General features: G+C 47.6%; 2 protein-coding genes across 3 annotated transcripts; one reads left to right on the top strand and one right to left on the bottom strand.

Moving 5' to 3' along the window:
• The first annotated feature begins 621 nt into the window (after positions 1–621).
• HEPACAM (hepatic and glial cell adhesion molecule) lies at positions 622–15,055 on the top strand. Of its 2 annotated transcripts, none has more exons than XM_017342768.4 (7): positions 622–1,117; positions 9,172–9,513; positions 10,938–11,219; positions 11,528–11,627; positions 12,130–12,203; positions 12,504–12,571; positions 13,038–15,055. In XM_017342768.4, the coding sequence occupies exons 1-7, from the start codon at positions 1,033–1,035 to the stop codon at positions 13,338–13,340; spliced, it is 1,254 nt and encodes a 417-aa protein (XP_017198257.2). In that variant the 5' UTR covers positions 622–1,032; the 3' UTR covers positions 13,341–15,055. The 2 variants fall into 2 exon arrangements, with proteins under 2 accessions (XP_017198257.2, XP_008258097.2); XM_008259875.5 differs by having other exon boundaries at positions 624–1,117; positions 12,501–12,571.
• On the bottom strand, positions 14,134–14,751 carry HEPN1 (hepatocellular carcinoma, down-regulated 1). Its single transcript, XM_089335118.1, is given in 3 exon segments — positions 14,134–14,381; positions 14,384–14,485; positions 14,517–14,751. Coding segments are annotated over 3 exon segments (585 nt in total).
• Positions 15,056–19,643: the final 4,588 nt, after the last annotated feature.

The raw sequence follows: 19,643 nt of genomic DNA, 5'->3' as shown, positions 1-19,643 counted from the left end.
GTTGTAAAGGTCATCTCTTTAAGAAAGAATTTGGTAAGCATGCTCCTATCCCAGAACTTTATCTACCTCCCTATCAGCTCCTCCAAGACAGCAGTTGTTTATCCCATTTTACAGATGTGAAATCAGAGGCTCAAAGAGGTTGTGAGCCAGTCCCAACACCTCAGTGACTAAGGCCACATGCCCCTGGCCACTCTTGCGAGAAGGGGCCAGGGTAGAGATGATTCTCCTCTCTGCAGCCTTGAGAGAGGGGGTCCCTCTGAGCAGTTAAGCTGACAGCCCAGGAAGCTGGCTGTTGGGGCATTCCCTTCACTTTGCTCTGACATGTGCTAGGAAATTGGCTGGAATCAGGGTAGTGAGCAGAGTGGCTCTTGGAAAGAGATTCCCAGCATCTATGATTATGCCATAGCAGACCTTCCCACCAGGACAAAGTCAGGTGTGAAAATCAGATAATTCAAAGCCATTTTCAGGTATTTATCCTTTGGGATGGAATGGGGATTTTGCATTTCTTCAGCTGTTCTCTGGAGTCTCTCCAGCTTTTTAAAAGCTCCTCCCCCTCCCATTGCAAAGCTTATTGGAGGTCTGTCCTGGCACAGACCTTCCTTCCCAGGAATCAGGAGTGTGAGGTGGAGACAGGAGAGGTTGGGACACAAGGGCCAAGTTGAGAGTGTGTCTCAACCCAGTGCCTTCATTGAGCCCGGATCTTCATCTGCCCTGGCAGTGGAGCTTAGCACAGACAAGCCACGAACTGCTGGGCCACCACTGCCCCCCACTCTGGCACCTGCCTTGCAGATTATCTCTTAAGCAGATAGATACCCCCTTCCATACTGGGGATGTAGAGCTTGGAAACTAGAAAATGCTAGGTCTGAGAGAGGGGAAAGAACAAGCCCAGCAACACACAGAGCTCTGTGTATTCAGAGGGAAGTTGGCAGAGCTGTGTTCGGGCAGAGAAACTCCGAGTGGTACAAAGGGACGTGCTCAGAGTGGAGAAATCATGCTAATTGTCTGCACCAGAGCTGGAGAACGCCACCCAAAATGAAGAGAGAAAGGGGAGCCCTGTCCAGAGCCTCCAGGGCCCTGCACCTCGCTCCTTTTGTCTACCTACTTCTGATCCAGACAGGTAGGAGACCAGAAGGGGAAGAAAGGGGCTGGAGAAAGGCCCCAGGGCTTGCAAAGGAGAGGGAGGGGAGGGTGGAGGGCCCGAATGCCTTTGGGGTGGGAGGAGGGAGAGAGCCCAGCTGTCGTGGGAAGAATCTCAGTGAATCCAGGCATTAGCGTTGAATGTATTTTTTCATTCCGTGAGCCTCTGGCCGGGCCCTGGTCCCCCTCCCCTCAAAGGCGGCATGACTTGGGAGCTCCCACGGCATTCACTGCATTAGATGGAGGGCACTGGGCCATGTCTTATGGGATGACTTGCTGGCGTGCGACAATTCGGCATTCTTTCCAAGGGATAATGGTGGGGCTTGGAGGGAGGGGCAGGGGAAATCTTGGTTTTGTGCCTCCCCGGCCCCTACTCTAGCTTCATAGAGTGTCAAACAGATAGGGAGATGAACGATGCCCTGGAGATAATGAGCCTTCTGGTTTGGCGTAGTTCATACCAACCTATCTGCAGGTCACTCTACTATGCCACGGACACGTACCTCCTGTAGCGCCCCCTGCCAACTCTTTGGATAATTGATCTTATTTTAAATGCACTCATGTATTTTTGTGTACACACACACACACACACACACACAATACAGAGAGGCCAGGAATTCACAACTCAATGGGCAGACAGATGCAGCGATTGTTGTGATAAAATGCAGGAGCTACTGTGAGTCATGTTTGCAGAGAATGCATAGGAATCAGGCCATCTACCAGGAAGCTAGATCTGGCCACGCAGGGTGAGGGTGGGGATACCAGGAATGGCTTCATGCTAGAAGGAATGTCTACATGGAATTTTAAAGAATGAGAAAAATAGGTAGGAATGTGAGTGGGCATTATTGTTGGGGAAATGGGCAAAGATCAACAGCTTGAAATGGCACCATGTGTTTAGGCGGAGCCCAAGAGTTCACCATTGCAGGGGAGGAAAACGTGAACTGCGTTAGGCAGCAACCTCAAAAACCATACTCAAGAACCTGTAATATCACCTGTAAATGATGGCAGGGAAAGGGAATCCATTGGTTGTTAGTTTGGGGGTTGGCAAGGTTAAGCTACTCAAGTAGCACCAGTCTGTGGTGACAGGAAACTAGAAGAAAACAAAATAAGAGAGGAAGCTTGCACTGGTCACCCAGTGCTGCTGTGATAAAGCACCAGCAGCTGGGTGGCCTGAACAGCAGATATTCACCATCTGAGTTCTGGAAGCCAGAAGTTGGAGCTGAAGAAGCAGTGGGACCATGTTCCCTCTGAGGGTGCAAGACAAGGGTCTGCTACATGTCTTCTTCCTAGGGTCTGCTAGTTCCTTGGCTTGAGGCAGCTTAACTTCAGTCTTCACATGACACTCTCCCTGGTTGCATATCTGTGTTCACAATTCCCTTTTTATCAGAATGTATGCTGGAGTAAGCCCACCACACTCCAGTATGAGCTGATCTTATTAAATCTGCAATGATCCCATTGCCAAACAAGGTCGTTTTCTGTGGGACGAGGGGTTTAGGACTTCAGCATATGAATTTTGGGTGAACACAATGGAGCCCCTAACAAGGCTATTGCAACAGTATAGGAAAGAAATAACACAGACTGGATTTGAAGTAAGGGTAGGCAATAAGGCCTATTGATATGAAATTTTGGAGGTAAAGTCAGGACCCAGGGATTGATAGGAATTGGGAAGATCCAGAGTGGGTGGTAGGGTTTCTATGTAAAACTGTAAACAAAAAATGAGGTAGGGTTGAGTGACATGGTGGTTAGTATTTTACATATTTAGACTGAAGCCTATGAGGCTTCATATGAAAACATTAAACAACCTGAAGCTCAGTGGCAGAGCAGTCAAGGTTAGGAAGAGGCATTTGGAAGCTGTTAGTGCATAGGTGAGAGTTTAAAAAATGAGAATCGTTATTCCTTAAGAGGAGGGAAAAATGGATTGAAAATGGAACATCAAGTAACCCCAAGATTGTAAAGGATGAAAAGCCCATTGAGGAGACCAAGAAGAAGCTGTTAGAGAAATAGAAGGAGAACCAGAAAGTCAAGAGTTGAGTTTTCAGGAGTAAATCAACACCATAAAATGCATCAAAGAGATCTTGTGTAATAAGAACCTAAAGTTAGGAGGTTACTGTCTCAGTGTAAATTGCATTGAGTTGAGGAAATAATGAGAAGGGAAGTTATGGAGACAGTGAGTAGAGAATGAGACGGGCACAATCAAACATACAAAGTGGAGATACCCATGCAAGGTCTTTTAGGTCATTAAATGGTAAGGAAAACAATTACAGGAAGATCCGGTCATCCAGTGTGACCAGGCAAAAGCAGAGGATGACAAAGGGTCTTCTGTGTGAATAAATATAACTTCATATATACAACAAAAAATCTAAATATAAACTATGCTAAAATACCAGTGGTAGCTTATAATAGGTGAGAGAGAAGTGCAGTCTCAGGTCATTGTACTGGTATGAACTAAAGAATAATAAGAGGTGAGATCCTATAAGGAATCCTTGTCATTCTTAATGTTTTGGTTATGAAAATGCTAGTACACATGACAAATAAATTCTGAAATTTAACTTCTTGGCATAAACTGTGTGATAGTCCAATGTAGTTTCAGACTAGACCTGGAATAAGGAAGGGCCCTGATTCATGATGGTAGAGCCGATGGTGCTCTACCGATTATGACTTTTGACATGTTTATTTCTTTTCTTTAGTTTCATCTCTATTTCTTTTCTTTAGGTTTATTTCTATCTCTTCCATGTAGAAAATTAAAACGATAAAAAGAGGAATGGTAATGTTCAAGGGAGAAAAATCTCCCTTCAACCAAGACTATAAGTGGCACAAATTCCTCTACTAGTTCTATGGTTTGACTTAGTCACACGCTATCCGTAACTGAAAAGGGAACTGGGAAATGTAGTTTTTAAGATGTGGCCCTAAAAAGGGCACTGAACCGTGTGACCCTAGCTCCTGAAGATTTACCTTAATCTTTCGAGCAATGGTAGTGATCACTGAACTGGCCTTAGGTAAACAATTATTCAGTCTTTGATGCTATGACCCGGATGTGGACAAATGAGAATTTCCTAAGTTCATTACATCACAATTCTTGGAACATTCAAAGAAGGCTTTTCCTGTGGCTAGGACATTAACTGAAAGACATAAGCATAGCATGGCATAAACCTAGATCATCTACTTTCAAGGTTTTACTTGCTAGAATCCTATTAGTATTCCATTCTCTAGGGACCCAATAGGAACAAATCCCTTGCCTGGGTTCCACCCCTTTTATTTTGAAATTCATTTCTGTGTAGTAGGTGCTACCTTTTTTTGGTAATTGAAAATTTCACACAGGAAAATGCATTTAGAATGAAGATACAGTATAAACAGCATAGTTCATATACTTTAAAAAGTAAACAAACTCATGTAATCAGTTTCCAGGTCAAGAAATAGAACACTTCAGTAGCCCAGAATCACCCATGTACTATTTCAATTACTACCGTCCTCCCTGCCGAATTATAGTGGAATACTAACTTCCAATAGATTGGTTTTGCCTATCATGAATTTTATATAATTGTAATCATTTGCATGCTTTCAACTGTCTTCCTTTACTGAACACCAAGTTTCATCTATCTTTGGTCTCATTGCTGTGTTATTCCATTGTATGACTACACCACAATTTGTTTGTCTATTTAACTTTCATAGACACTTCAGTCATTTTCAAACCAACTCAGTCAACTCTGCCCCATTGGTGCTTCATGAATTGAGCATTAAGGTTTCAAATACATGACTTTTGGTGAACAGATAGGGACATTTCTTTTACAGATATGCCTACGAGTAGAATTGCTGAGTTGTAGGGTATATATAGTTGTATGTTTATACAACTCATATGTAGTTGTATGTTTAGCTTTAGTGGAAACGACCTAACAGTTTTCATAAGTGTTTGTTGCGATTTATAACCCCACCAAGATGTATGAGAATTCCAGATCATCCACATCTCCACCAACAACTGTATTTTCTCTTTCATTCTGACTCTTATTTCTCTTTCATTCATTTCATTGTATTTATTCTTTCATTCATTTCCACTTAACTATTCTAGTGATTTAATATTGCATTTCCATGATACTTATGCAGTTGGTCTTTTTTCATATTAATCATTTGGATGTCTTTTTGTATCTATTTTAAATATTTTGTCCACTTTCCTATTGTTTACTTTTCTAAGAAATCATTTAGGAGTTTAAATACGTATTTTGTATTTGAGTTCCTTATAGTTTATACAGATTGCCAATATGTCCTCTTGCTCTATGGCTCTCCATTTCGCTCTCTAACTGGTACCTTTTAATGAACAGAAGCTCTTACATTGTGTCTAGCTGATCATTTTCTTCTTTTATAGTTACTACATTTGTGTCTTACCTAAGAGATCTGTGTCTACCCCCAAGTCATGGAGATATTCTCCCATGTTCTCTTTTCTAAATGTCATTGTTACTGTTTTACCTTTAACATTTAGATCTACAGTCCATCAAGAATTGATAATTTTTAAAATTAAGATGTGAGGTAAGGGTCAAGATTCATTTTTTTTGCCCTATGTGGCCTAGTACTGTTTATTGGGGGAAAAAAACACTCCCTACATTACAGTATCACTTTTGTCATACATTGTATGATCATATAAGTCTATTTGGGGATTCTTTGTTCTGTTAATTTATGCTCATGCCAATATCACAAAATAAACTTCCTGGAATTTTGAATAGTATTATTGTATTAAATTATAAATCAGTTTGGAAGAATTGACAGTTTAACGATGATTGTTCCAATCCACAAACATGGTAAATCTCTGCGTCCCCTCTTTTTTTTAATGTTTATTTATTTTCATCTACTTGAAAGGCAGAGCAACAGAGAGTGAGGGACAGAGAGAGAGAGAGAGAGAGGAGAGAATCTTCCATCTGTTGGTTCATTCCCCAAACACCCACAGGAAGGCTGGGCGAGGTCACATCCAGGAGCCCAGAACTCCATCCAGGTCCCCCATGTAGTTGGCAAGGATCTAAGTAAGTATACCATCATCTGCTGTCCCCAGGCTGCATTTGCAGGAGACTGAGTAAGAAGCAGAGTGGCCAGGTCTCCAATATAGGATGCAGGTGCTCTAAGCAGTGGCTGCCCTCTGTATGCCATCTTAATACCTATTAGCTAGGTGAACATCTACATTCCTTAGAATGTAGATAAAAAGTTACCAACCTTTGCTTCCGTTTTATAAGGGCCTTCTTCACGGTTTCTGTGTCCTAGTTTTCTCCTATATCCCTGAGTGATTGCACTGTAAATGATGTCACACTCTCATAGGCCCTTATAGGCCTCAGCAGGATTACAACGTAAGAATACAACATAATAATCCCAGCATGACACAGTAAGTAATGCACCTGTACAGCAACAGCAAGGGAGGGGCACTGTTTTCTCAGAGCATCATTAATTAGGAAGGATATTAAAAATCAAAAGCAGAACCAGCATGTTTTTCCTTTCAGAGAGCCAAGCTGCGGGCTGCCCTTGAATTACTGTATGCAATTCTGGTCACCACACCTCAAAAAGGAAATGATACAGTCAGAGAAAGCTTAGAGAAGGGTATCTCTGATGGCAAAAGGACAGGGGGACTTCTCCATGGAGACAGACAGCAACAAAACAAAACCTTTCAGGTAGAATGGGATAGAAACGCAGTCCTGGGTCATAGAGAATGCGGATAAAGTGACCAAGTATGGCATCCCCTCAGTGACATTTTTTAAAGGTAAACTCAAGGCATATACTGGGAAAGGAAACTTTTGCCCAGCAAAGGGAGCACCTAAAAATGATTAGATGTGGGTGGGCATTTGGCCCAGCAGTTAAAGATGCCCATGTCCCATATCAGAGTGTCTGGGTTTGAAATCTGCCTCTGGCTCCTAACCCCAGCTCCCTGCCAATGCAGACCCTGGCAGGCAGCTGTGATGGCTCAGGAATTGGGTTCCTGCCACTCATGTGGGAGACCTGGACTTCATTACCAGCTCCTGGCCTTGTCTTCATCCTCTGTTCAGGGCTGCTTGTGTGCATCTGGGGAGTAAGCCACTGGATGGGAGCTCTCTGTCTGTCAAACAAAAAATTAAGTACATGATGAGTTCTTTAAGGAAAGAGAGTTACACAAACTAGGGCTACATGTAGGAGTATCCTAACACTTTAAAGCTCTGACAGTCCTTGGCACCACAGCAGGTCAAAATCCCACGTGAGGAGGGGCCACCACCTAACCCAGCACGCATTGTTTAGGTTGACAGGAACATCTTGCTGAGCTGTTTATTTCCTTTTGTTCAGCCTCTGGTGGGAACACAGACTTTCTAAGCAACGATGCCTCAGAGACAATGAGCATGTTAATAGCTTCTCCAGGTTGAATACTCCTGGTCCCCTTTATTTTCACTCTGGGCGGCAGTTAGCCATTTCCTCATTTCTGTGTCCTGCTTTGGCTCCTGTCCCAGGCTTCTGTGTCCTTTGAAAGCTGTGGAACCCTGAACTTAACACAGACCCACAGACCGGGGTTGGCTAGCATTCTTGGGAAATAGCGTTTGCTCAACAAAATGCTCTCTTTGTCAGCCTCTGAGGGACTCCTCCTTTGCTTATGAACTCATATGCATACCATGTTCATGGGCACGAGGAGTGCACCACCTAGACAAGGTGGCAATCCGTAGGCTGCAGCTTCTCCAGTGTTTTCTTCAGAATGAATCGACTTTAAGTTGCCATAAATGGCAGATTTGAGGGGGGGAAGACATCACAACAGGACAACCGGGAGTGGAACCCGGGAAGCTTAAGGTAGGTCAGAGAAGTTGGCAAGCAAGGAAGAATCCCTTCCACCTGACCTTGGAGCTGGGGCTGGCGCTGCCCAGCCCCCTGGAAGAGGGAAAGGAGAACCTTCAATGTTTGCTACTTGGGGGTCACACATAGATTTGCTGAACTCCAAGATGACTCTGCATATATAACCCTCATGCACATTCCCCGCTGCTTCAGATTGGGTCCTGAGAAAGGGGTAGATGTTTCCCCACGTATCTGATCATCGACGTGGCCTTTCATGAAGCACCATGATTTTCTCAGGGCCACCCCACACCATACATACCAAAGCCCATTTGCTGACACAGGGAGATTTGAAAGCTTGCTTTTCTGAGCCAAACCAAGCCTGGGAAGTAGCAGCTGCTAGGCAGGAAATCCCAACTAGCTAAGCACAGAAACTAAGAGTTGGAAGAAACATTGAGGGTCATTCGGCCAGATGAATTTCTGTCTGATGGACCAAGCCATAGGGACTCCAACTCCCTGCCGTCCCACTCCCCAGTCAAGAAGGTCTGACAAATTCACCCTGAGAGCTAATGACCTATGAGTTTTAATGGGTAAGGAGTTTAGTCTGCATTACTCTTGATGCAGCTCAACAACAAATAAAAGTACCTGGAACATAGCAGGTGCTCAACAAATATTGCCTTAAAAAACACTTATTTATTTGAAAGTCAGAGCTAGAGAGAGAGAGAAGGGAAATCTTCCATCCCCTGATTCATTCCCTAGATAGCTTTAATGGCCAGGGCTAAGCCAGACTAAAGCCAGGAGCCAGGAACTTCATCCAGGTCTCCCATGTAGGTGGCAGGGGCCCAAACACTTGGCTTATCTTCTGCTGTTTTTCCCAGGCCACTTCCAGGAAGCTGGATTGGAAGTAGAGCAGCCAGGACATAATCTGGCACCTATCATGGAATGCCAGCATTGCAGGCAGCAGCACAATGCCGGCCCCTCCATTAATATTTCCATGAACAGAGCACATAGAGCACACAGAGGCAATGAAGAAAAGTGCCAGAGAGCCAGAGGACCAGATGGAAGAAGGACTGGGGGGCAGGGATTGGCTGTGAGGGAGACCAGAGGGCAACAGAGCCAGTGGGAGAGGAGATAGCACCGACAGAGAAGAAGCAAGGTCTGGCAGGGAGTGAAGGGCCCAGAGAGGTGGGGCTGTGGGGGAGCAGAGGGCTTAAAGGTGGGAGTGGGCTAAGGAACCAAGGGCCTGACACTGCCCTCTTCCCCATGGGCTCCTGGTCGCAGACCCCCTGGAGGGGGTGAACATCACCAGCCCGGTGCGCCTGATCCATGGCACGGTGGGGAAGTCGGCCCTGCTCTCTGTGCAGTACAGCAGCACCAGCAGTGACAAGCCCGTAGTGAAGTGGCAGCTGAAGCGGGACAAGCCAGTGACCGTGGTGCAGTCCATCGGCACGGAGGTCATTGGCACCCTGCGGCCCGACTATCGAGACCGAATTCGGCTCTTTGAAAATGGCTCCCTGCTTCTCAGCGACCTGCAACTGGCGGACGAGGGCACCTATGAGGTTGAGATCTCCATCACTGATGACACCTTCACTGGGGAGAAGACCATTAACCTCACTGTGGATGGTAAGATGCCCTGGCAGGGAATGAGGCAGGGTAGGCACCTGGGTGGGGGCAGGATCTGCCCAGAACACCAACTAGACCCAGGGCAGAGCAACACAGAAGACACCTGGGAGCTAGGAGTGAGCCAGTTGGGTGTTAGAAGTTGGCAGGGGCCGGTGCCGTGGCTCACTAGGCTAATCCTCCGCCTTGCGGCGCCAGCACACCAGGTTCTAGTTCCGGTCGAGGCGCCGGATTCTGTCCCGGTTGCCCCCCTTCCAGGCCAGCTCTCTGCTGTGGCCCGGGAGTGCAGTGGAGGATGGCCCAAGTCCTTGGGCCCTGTACCCCATAGGAGACCAGGAAAAGCACCTGGCTCCTGCCATCGGATCAGCGCGGTGCGCCGGCCGCAGCGCGCCGGCCGCGGCGGCCATTGGAAGGTGAACCAACGGCAAAGGAAGACCTTTCTCTCTGTCTCTCACACTGTCCACTCTGCCTGTCAAAAAAAAAAAAAAAAGTTGGCAGGTGCAGCTAGCACAGGTAGAATGTTTACTAAGTGGCGGAAACTATTCCAAGTGCTTTGTAGATGTTAACTCATTTAATACTTGAAGTAATCTAGAAATAGTTAATATCATTATCCCCATTTTGTTTTTTAAATTTTTTAAGACATTTATTTATTTGAAAGTCAGAGTTACACAGAGAGAGGAGAGGGAGAGGGAGAGGGAGGGGGAGGGAGGGGGGAAAGGGAGGGGGAGAGGGAGAGGGGGAGAGAGAGAGAGAGAGAGAGGTCTTCCATCTGATAGTTCACTACCCAATTGGCCACAATGGCCAGAGCTGAGCCAATCCGAAGCCAGGAGTCAGGAGCTTCTTCCGGATCTCCCACGGGGGTGCTGGGGCCCAAGGACTTGGGCCATCTTCTACTGCTTTCCCAGGCCATAGCAGAGAGCTAGATCGGAAGTGGAGCAGCCGGGTCTTGAACCAGCAGCCACATAGGATGCCAGTGCTTCAGGCCAGGGCATTAACCCACTGTGCCACAGTGCTGGCCCCATTATCCCCATGTTGCAGATGAGGAAATTGAGGCACAGAAAGGTTGAGTGACTTGCCCAAGGACACACAGCTAGCAAGTAATAGAACCAAGGTTTGAACCCAGACAGTTGGAACTGGGCTGGGTCCAACTAAAATATCTTCGAAGTTGTGTGGTCTGGGGAAGGTATTTGGAAAGAAGGGAATGGGGATAGGCACCACAGTTGTCTGGTTCAGCATTATACTGCCTAGTGTGTACTCAATAACCAGCTGGTGAATAGATGAATGAGTGATGGGAAAGGACCAGATGCAGGATCCCTGGTGGGTCCTAGCCCACAGGTTGCGCTGTGATGTGTTGGGAGCTAGGGAGCTGCAGAGCAGAGGGGAGAAGCTTTGCCTTCCATGACTCACAGTCCCACCCTGGGTCTCAGTGCCCATTTCGAGGCCACAGGTATTAGTGGCTTCGACCACTGTGCTGGAGCTCAGCGAGGCCTTCACCCTGAACTGCTCACATGAGAACGGCACCAAGCCCAGCTACACCTGGCTGAAGGATGGCAAGCCCCTCCTCAACGACTCGCGGATGCTCCTGTCCCCTGACCAAAAGGTGCTCACCATCACCCGCGTGCTCATGGAGGATGACGACCTGTACAGCTGTGTGGTGGAGAACCCCATCAGCCAGGGCCGCAGCCCGCCCGTCAAGATCACAGTGTACAGTGAGTCAGTCTCCTCGCCTGTCCTCCCGTAGGACTCGAGAGCCCCTGAGACGCAGGTGCCTGGGGACTAACGACATCCCAGAATGTGTCACTGGAGAGGGAGTGAGAGGAGGCATAGATGGGCCCACCACCCATGAGGGACAGCCAGGTGGACTCTAAGCAAGTGCTGCCTTCACCTAGCCACGCTGCCTGGCGCGCCTTCGCTCTTCCTTCCACCACAGAAAGCTCTGCTCGCTGCACCTGCTGCCCTCCGCACCTGCTGCACCCTCTGAATGCTCTTCCACCTCTTTGCTTTTCCCTCTCCCCAGGAAGAAGCTCCCTGTACATCATCTTGTCTACAGGAGGCATCTTCCTCCTTGTGACCTTGGTAACAGTCTGTGCCTGCTGGAAACCCTCCAAAAAGTCTAGGTAAATCTACAAGTTCCACATCTGGAGTACCCTAACCCTTCAGTCCGTCCTAACCCCAAGATTGATTCTTTCCTTACATCTCTCTAAATGCCTGTCTTCCCAGGACCCTGCATGTCTTCTTGGGAGATCTGTCTTTGCATTGTGGACTATGCTCACCACCCACCTCCGGTCAACCTCAGTACTATTAAACAATGGTTTCATTTTCCTTGGTCAGGCTATGGTTGTGTACCTTTCAAGTCTGGTTACCTACAGCTTACCGATCATGACTCAGAGATTCAGACTGGGGAAAGTACCTGCCTGCCGGCACAGAGCTAGCGGCAGACTCATGATGCAAAGCTAGATGTGACTCACTCCAAAGTTCATGAACTACCTCCCACTCTGACATACCCAACCCACCTTCCCATCACAAGGCTTCTATTAGACCAAGAGATCCCTCCCTGTCTGTCTCCCCCGATTTTCAGTAAATAGTTCTGTTCCTGAGAGGGGCTGGATTGGTTTGCAGGAAGAAGAGGAAGCTGGAGAAGCAAAACTCCCTGGAATACATGGATCAGAATGAGGACCGCCTGAAATCAGAAGGTGAGCTCCCAGCCGCCCACTCACCCATCCCATCGGCACTCAGGTCAGTGGGCTGCCCGGCAAAGGCAGAACTGGGCCCCAAGGAGCCAGCTCTGCAGGGCTCCTTCCCCCCTCAACTGCCAGGAAGACTGCAGAATAGTGAGAGGTGCTGCCAAGGTAGGACCCCAGGGATTCAGTTATGTCCACGGAGGTTGTGGTGGGGCCTTGAATAGCCACCTGGGGAGCAAAGGGCCTGGGAGCTGGCTGGCAGAGAGGGGCTGTACCCGGGCCAGCCGCCCCACTCTTTCCTCTCTGCAGCAGACACCCTGCCGCGAGGCGGAGAACAAGATCGCAAGAACCCCATGGCATTGTACGTTCTGAAGGACAAGGTGAGCAGTTCTGGGCCCCAACGCCATGGCAGGTGCTAGAGGGCCCACAGTTACAATATCCCTGTATAGTACCCTCAGAATAGACCTGTGAAACATTTTTGTCATCCCCACCTTCGAGATTCGGAAAATAAGGCTGACAGAGATGATGAAATGACCTGCCCAGGAGTAAACAAGTAAATAAGTGGCAGATCTAGGTTTCAATTCCAGGTCTTCGAACACCAACTCTGATTTCCCCGCTATTGCACAACTAACGGTGCCCCAGGTTCTGAGAGACAGGTGGAAAAAGCAGAAATAAAGACACAAAGCACTCAAGAAAATCCACACCTTCGCTGTACTATCAGGAGGTGGGCGCGTGGAGGGAGCTGCGGCTCCTGGGCGTCAGGGTTTCCACTGCCCTCTAACACGACGCGCGCGCCCCCTGACTGCGCCCGCTGTCCACTGACCCCTGCCGCGCGGGTCCTTGCAGGACTCTCCGGAGCCCGAGGAGAACCCCGCGCCGGAGCCTCGGAGCGCGACAGAGCCCGGCCCGCCCGGCTACTCCGTGTCGCCCACAGTGCCGGGCCGCTCGCCCGGGCTGCCCATCCGCTCGGCCCGCCGCTACCCGCGCTCGCCAGCGCGCTCCCCTGCCACCGGCCGGACGCACTCGTCGCCGCCGCGCGCCCCGAGCTCGCCGGGCCGCTCGCGCAGCGCCTCGCGCACACTGCGGACTGCGGGCGTGCACATGATCCGTGAGCAGGACGAGTCGGGCCCGGTGGAGATCAGCGCCTGAGCGCCGCGGGACCCCGGGGGACGCGCCCGCGGGCGAGGGGAGGTCCCGGCAGGGCGCACGCGTCTCGGGCATGGTCGGCAAGAGCATGCGCGGGTGGGCGCAGCGGGGCGTGGATCTGGTGGTGAAAGCCGTTCCCGGCGGTGTTCTCAGCGGGTATGGACTGTGCCCTCTTAGGACCGTATAGAGTTTTAAATCTCCAGCTCAATCCCCAGAAGGGTCTTATGGACACTAACACCAGTAACCTAACCCCCTTGACTGTCCTGGCTCTGCCCAGGGAGCTCCTACGCTTTCCAGCCACCCCATTGGCTCCCAAAAAGCCTTATTCCTGGGCATATTTTTGACAACCCCAAATTAGAGAGGCCACCTGCCCCAAACGCACAACTGTCCTAAACTACGAAGAAGTTTCGCATACTGGCGCTGTTCTGAGCACCCGAGGAATCATTGTGAAGGGAGTGATTTGGGGCCCCTTCGCCGGGCACCTGCTGCCTGGGGATCTGCGTGTTGGTGAAGCGCGGTGGGGGGGGGGGCACAAGGACATTTTTCCTCCCTGTCCTGACCAAGCCAACTGTGCTTGACCTTGACCTCCTCCCAAAGCCTCCCTTGGCAGCAGGACAAGTCTTTGTGTCTCTGTTCAGGACTAAAAGGGGGGGGGGGGTGCTTACTCAGACAGGGAGTGCCTTCCCACTCAGTGCCCTGGCAGAGAGAGCCAGAACGAGTAGGGGAACTGCTTTTCACCCCTGGCACTCGAGCCCTCTCCCTAGCTTCCCTCCAAAACAAGCTTTGCAAACAATCATTACACCTGAGAAGGGTGTTGCATTTTTCTCCATCTGTCAGAGAGTAAGGTTCTCATCTCCAGAGACATGGTGGGAGGAGGGGGCGGAGCATTCAAGACCACGTGGCCCAACCCCTGGCCTCCTGCCACCCCCCCCCCAGGACCCCCCCCCCCCCGGCGCTGCTCCCAGATGCTGGCATCCTTAATCACACCACCGTAGAACACAGAGGGACTGGGTTCCTGGGCAGCCAGGCCATGCCCATGCCATACCTCTTGAACAATTAGTAGGAGAGGCAGTATTCTGCATGAGGAGAGAGGCGATTTAAAAGCTGGAAGAGGAGGGAGGCTCTCTGGGTGTTCTGTCCTCTCCCTCCTGGTGCCTCCAAGGTCTTCCCACCCCTAACCCTTCCCCATCCTCCCGAGGTCCAGCTCTGAGTCTCCACCATCCCACAGAGCAATCCCAAGGCCCCAGCTACCCACCACCTCCACTGGTGCAAGTTTTGTCCCAGCCCCAAGGGCCCCCTCGGCCCCACCCTGGTAGCACACCCCTCTTGGCTCCCCTCCACACTTCCCCAGCCCCACTTGAGCAGTAGTCTTCCTTAGCCAGAACCAACCCTGGCCCGTAATGAGATAGCGCATGTAGGGGAAAGTTGCTCAGATGGGTGGAAGAGGCAGGAGCTGGAGAAAGGGTACCTGCTGGTCAGCCTTGAAATGCAGGGGTGAAGGTTGGGGTGAGATGAGAGCACGCCGCACCCTGGTGCTGAGTCCCTGAAGGGCAGCTTCCCAGGCTCAAGCCAAATCTGCCTGAAATCTGTGGGGGTATGGAAGGAAGTGGTTTCTCTGTTTTGTTTTGTTTTGCTCTTCATCTTTGTATTACTAGCATCTAGTGGGTGCCTAGCACACCCTGGGTGCTCAATAAACTTTTGATGAAATGAAAGGACAACTTTATTCCACTTAAGTGAGGAGAAAAGCAGCTTGAACATGCCAGTCGTTCCCCTTTTCTCTTTTCTTCTTCTCCCTGCTTCCCAAACTCCAAAACCATCACTCACTCACCCATTCATTCATTCATTCATTCATAAGTTCTTTCATTTATTCAACAAACATGTGTTTCTGTACCATGGACCACTTCCTGTGCTGGATGTTAGCATGCAGTGTAGGTATACCCTGACCTCCGGTAGAAGGCAGCCTCTTGGAAGAGAGGTAAGTAAGCACCAGCACTTCCCCAGGCTCCTTTGCCCGGGTGCCCCTTAGTTAGCTGGTTACATATGCTGTGTAAGAAGCAATGGCAGAGATAGATGCAGTTTGCTCTGGAAGCATGTCGGAGATTAGAGGGTAGTCGGCAAAGGCATCTTGGAGAACAACCCTGAGCTTAGTCTATTTGTGTTTTATTAAGATTTATTTAATTATTTGAAAGTCAGAGTTACACAGAGAGAGGAGAGGCTGAGAGAGAGAGGCCTTCCATTTGCTGGTTCACTTCCCAATTGGCCGCAACAGCCACAACTGGGCTGATCTGAAGCCAGGAGCCAGGAGCTTCTTCTGGGTCTCCCATGCCGGTGAGACATGTAGGGACCCAAGGGCTTGGGCCATCTTCCACTGCTTTCCCAGGCCATAGCAGAGAGCTGGATCGGAAGAAGAGCAGCCAGGACTTGAACCGGCGCCCATATGGGATGCCAGCACTGCAGGCGGCGGCTTCCCTCACTGTGCCACAGTGCTGGCCCTGAGCTTAGTCTTACATTAGTTATCAGGCTTAAAAAGAAAAAAGATGGAGGATGCTTTACAAGCACGTGTGAGATGCATGAGAAATTTAGGGTCCGGAGTTATGTCGGTGAGTGATTATTTCAGTGCAGTATACAGAGGGAAAGTGAAGAAGGCTGAAGATAGATTTCAGTTATGTGACGATAGGGTCAATGGTGCCCACCAAGGAGGCTAAAATGATGCAGCCAGTGAAATAGGAGAATATAAGGGAACTGATGATGTCACGTAATCACAGAGGGTTTCAAGAAAAGAGAGCATGCCGGAAGGGTAGACGGGGTTACGCCGGAAAAGGAACTCCCACGCACATCGCACTTGGCAATAAGGGGATCAGCTTTCCCTAAGCGGTTTCGGTTGTGTAGTGGGGGTGAGGGCTGGACTGCAATAGGGGACGCTCGAGAGATCTTCCTGTTTCCAAACAACTAGGTCTTACTTAAATTAAATTGATTTGGTATCACTGACCTCTGAGAGATGGGGAAAATTTCAAGAGGCCAGAAACAAAACAATTTAAAAGTATAATGAGTGCAGGGACCAGCGCCGTGGCACAGTAGGTTAATCCTCCACCTGTGGCACCAGCATCCCACATGGGTGCCGGTTCTAGTCCCGGCTGCTCCATTTCTGATCCAGCTCTCTGCTGTGGCCTGGGAGAGCTGTCTGTAACTTTACCTCTCAAATAAAATAAATAAAATATTTTTTAAAAAAGTATAATGAGTGCAGAGTACTCACACAGTGTGGAATTACCCAGGGGCAAATGTTTATATTGCGTTGTAACGGGATTCTGGGCTTGGGTCAGTGGCAAGGTGGGGAGAACTAAACCTGAGACTTCTGGATGAAGTTGGTATCCAAGAAGGGATTCTGTAGGTAGCACCCTAGGCTCCTCACAAATAAAAGTGCAAAATCTCCCTGGAGAAAAAAACACCTAAAATTTTCAGGGATTAAGACCAACCAAAGATGAGTTAATGAAAGATCATTGAACACACAAACAAATCACCGTGAATGAAAGCCAGCAGATACATGAAGAAATAGATTTAAATCCCCAGAAGCCTTGAGGTATTTTAACTATGAGCTATAAGATACTTTTTCTGGGAGGCAGAAAGAAGTACAAAATAAAAATTCCAAAAATGAAAAAGCAACAAGAGACTATTAAAAAGCTACCAAATTGGAAAAGGAACAAAACAGAACTTTTTTGTTTTTGCTTTTGTTTTTGACGGGCAGAGTTAGACAGTGAGAGAGAGGCAGAGAGAAAGGTCTTCCTTCTGTTGGTTCACCCCTCAAATGGCCGCTACGGCCGGTGCGCCACGCAGATCTGAAGCCAGGAGCCAGGTGCTTCTGCTGGTCTCCCATGGGGTGCAGGGCCCAAGGACCTGGGCCATCCTCCACTGCACTCCTGGGCCACAGCAGAGAGCTGGACTGGAAGAAGAGCAACTGGGACAGAATCCAGCGCCCTGACGGGAATAGAACCCAGGGTGCTGGCGCCACAGGCAGAGAATTAGCCTAATGAGCCGCGGTACCGGCCACAAAACAGAACTTTTAGAAAGAAAAACATAACATAATGAACGAAAATAAATGAAAGTGTTAAACAACACATTAATTATAGTGAAGAGAAGGTTAACGAATGGAAAGATGGAGCTGAATACATTTTTCAGAATAAAGCACAGAGAGACAAGGAGATGGAAAATTTGAATAAGAGAGGTTAAAGGACATGGGGTGGGGCTGGAATGAAAAGATATAACATAGGGGCCAGTGCTGTGGTATAGCAGATAAAGCCGCCACCTGCAGTGCTGGCATCCCATATGGGCATCAGTTAGAGTCCCAGCTGCTCCACTTCGATCCAGCTCTCTGCTATGGCCTGGGAAAGCAGTGGACTTGGGCCCCTGCACCCATGTGGGAAACCTGGAGGAAGCTCCTGGCTCCTGGCTTCAGATCAGCCCAGTTCTGGCCATTGTAGCCTTTTGGGGAGTGAACCAGTGAATGTCTCTCTCTCTCTCTCTCTGCCTCTCCTTCTCTCTCTGTATAATTCTAACTTTCAGATAAATAAATAAATAAATAAATCTTTTTTAAAAAAAGATATAACATTTAACAAACAGCTTGGAGGAGATGCTGGACAATGGGGGGGAAGCCATATTATAAGAGTTAATGACAAAAAATTTCCTGGAACTCATGATACAGACATACACATTGAGGAAGGTTAAAAATTAAATACATTAAAAGATTTGCACACCTTTACAAAATGTAGTAAAACTAGAGTATATGAAGGACAGAGAAAAAAATCTTAAAAGCCAAGACCAAAAAAAAATGAATCTTGTACATTTACACACCATTAATGGTAGAAATCATTAGAAAGTGGAATAATATCTTCAAAGTAATGAGCAGAAATTAACTATTAAGTCATAATGTCTAGTAAAATGAACTTTCAAATATGAGAATAAAATATATTTTAGAATTATTAAAAACTGGGACTTTATCATCAACAATAAAGGATCTTCTAAAAGACATTACAGGAAAAGGAAAAAGTATTCCAAAACAAATATTTCATTTATATTTTGTTTTATTTTAGATGTAAGAAAGAATGATAAGTGAATAAATTAGTAGATAGGTAGGCAAATCTAAATAATGCTTATAAAATGATAATGACAATATCTAATTTGTGGTTTTCAAAATCTAACAAATAAAATGCAGAAGAATAATAGAACATGAATTGTGAGGATAATTATCATAAGCTATTCCAAGATCCTTGAATTGTGTAAAAAAGAGAGAAGTTGTTCAGATTTTGTATGTATTCAGGGGAAATTACTAGGGTAACACTAAAAAAATAGAGTGCACATGTATAGGTTCCAAACCAATAAAGGGGACAACTAGAAAAAGGAAACAAACACAAATACAATTATTTAAAAAATGCTATTTAAAGAGATTATAAATTCAACACAATCATCCATCAAAATACCTTTACCACTCTTCAAAGAAATAGAAAAAAAAAACCTGAAATTAATATGAACCACAAAAGAGTTTAAATAAGCAAAGCAATCTTGGACAAAAAGAAAAAAGCTGGTGGCATCACAATGCCTAATCTCAAGAAATACTACAGGACTACTATCAAAAAAACAGGGGCTGGCGCTGTGGCACAGTGGGTTAAATTGCCATCTACAGCACCGGCATACCATATGACTGTTGGTTCAAATCCCGGCTGTTCCACTTCCAATCCAGCTTCCTGACAATGTGCCTGGGAAAGTGGCAGAAAATGTCCCAAGTACTTGGGCACCTGCACGCATGTGGGAAACTCAGATGAAACTCCTGGCTTCAGCCTGGCTCAGCCCCAGCTATTGCAGTCATCTGGGGAGTGAACCAGCAGATGGAGGATCTCTCTCTGTCTCTCCTTCTCTCTCTGTAACTCTGGCTTTTAAATAAATAAGTATTTTTTAAAATGCTACTACTTTAATAATAATAAAAAAAGAATCAAGACAGCATGGTAATGCCCGAGACAGTCCTAGTTTATTCCTATTACCTTGCAGTGTTAACATACCTTTTAACTCCTCAAAAATAACCCAAACATATGGTGACCTTCATTACTGGGAAACAATAGGGTGTCTTGCATTTGTGTGCAAATTAAGTATTTCAGGAAATACAAGCAAGTTAGTAGGAAAGTGGATCAGGAAAGGGATTGCAGGGAATAAAGGATATGTTATCAAACCAGTGACTCTGGGAAACTCGAGCTCAGTCATATGGGGAACCCCAGGAGACAGTGTTAAACAGACCGAGAGGCAAAGAAGCTGGGGTGTTGA

Source organism: Oryctolagus cuniculus, chromosome 1 (assembly GCF_051225735.1).
Source record: "Oryctolagus cuniculus isolate XC-2025 breed Fujian yellow rabbit chromosome 1, ASM5122573v1, whole genome shotgun sequence".
In the NCBI taxonomy this organism is placed as follows: domain Eukaryota; kingdom Metazoa; phylum Chordata; class Mammalia; order Lagomorpha; family Leporidae; genus Oryctolagus; species Oryctolagus cuniculus.
Note: the sequence above shows the minus strand (reverse complement) of the source record. Positions and strands in the feature narration are given on the sequence as shown.

Excerpts from the sequence above, each read along its gene's own strand:
- HEPACAM (XM_008259875.5), top strand. The coding sequence starts at position 1,033 with ATGAAGAGAGAAAGGGGAGCCCTGTCCAGAGCCTCCAGGGCCCTGCAC. Across the intron at positions 9,514-10,937 it reads CATTAACCTCACTGTGGATG|TGCCCATTTCGAGGCCACAG; the intron begins GTAAGATGCCCT and ends CCTGGGTCTCAG. Across the intron at positions 12,572-13,037 it reads TGTACGTTCTGAAGGACAAG|GACTCTCCGGAGCCCGAGGA; the intron begins GTGAGCAGTTCT and ends GGGTCCTTGCAG.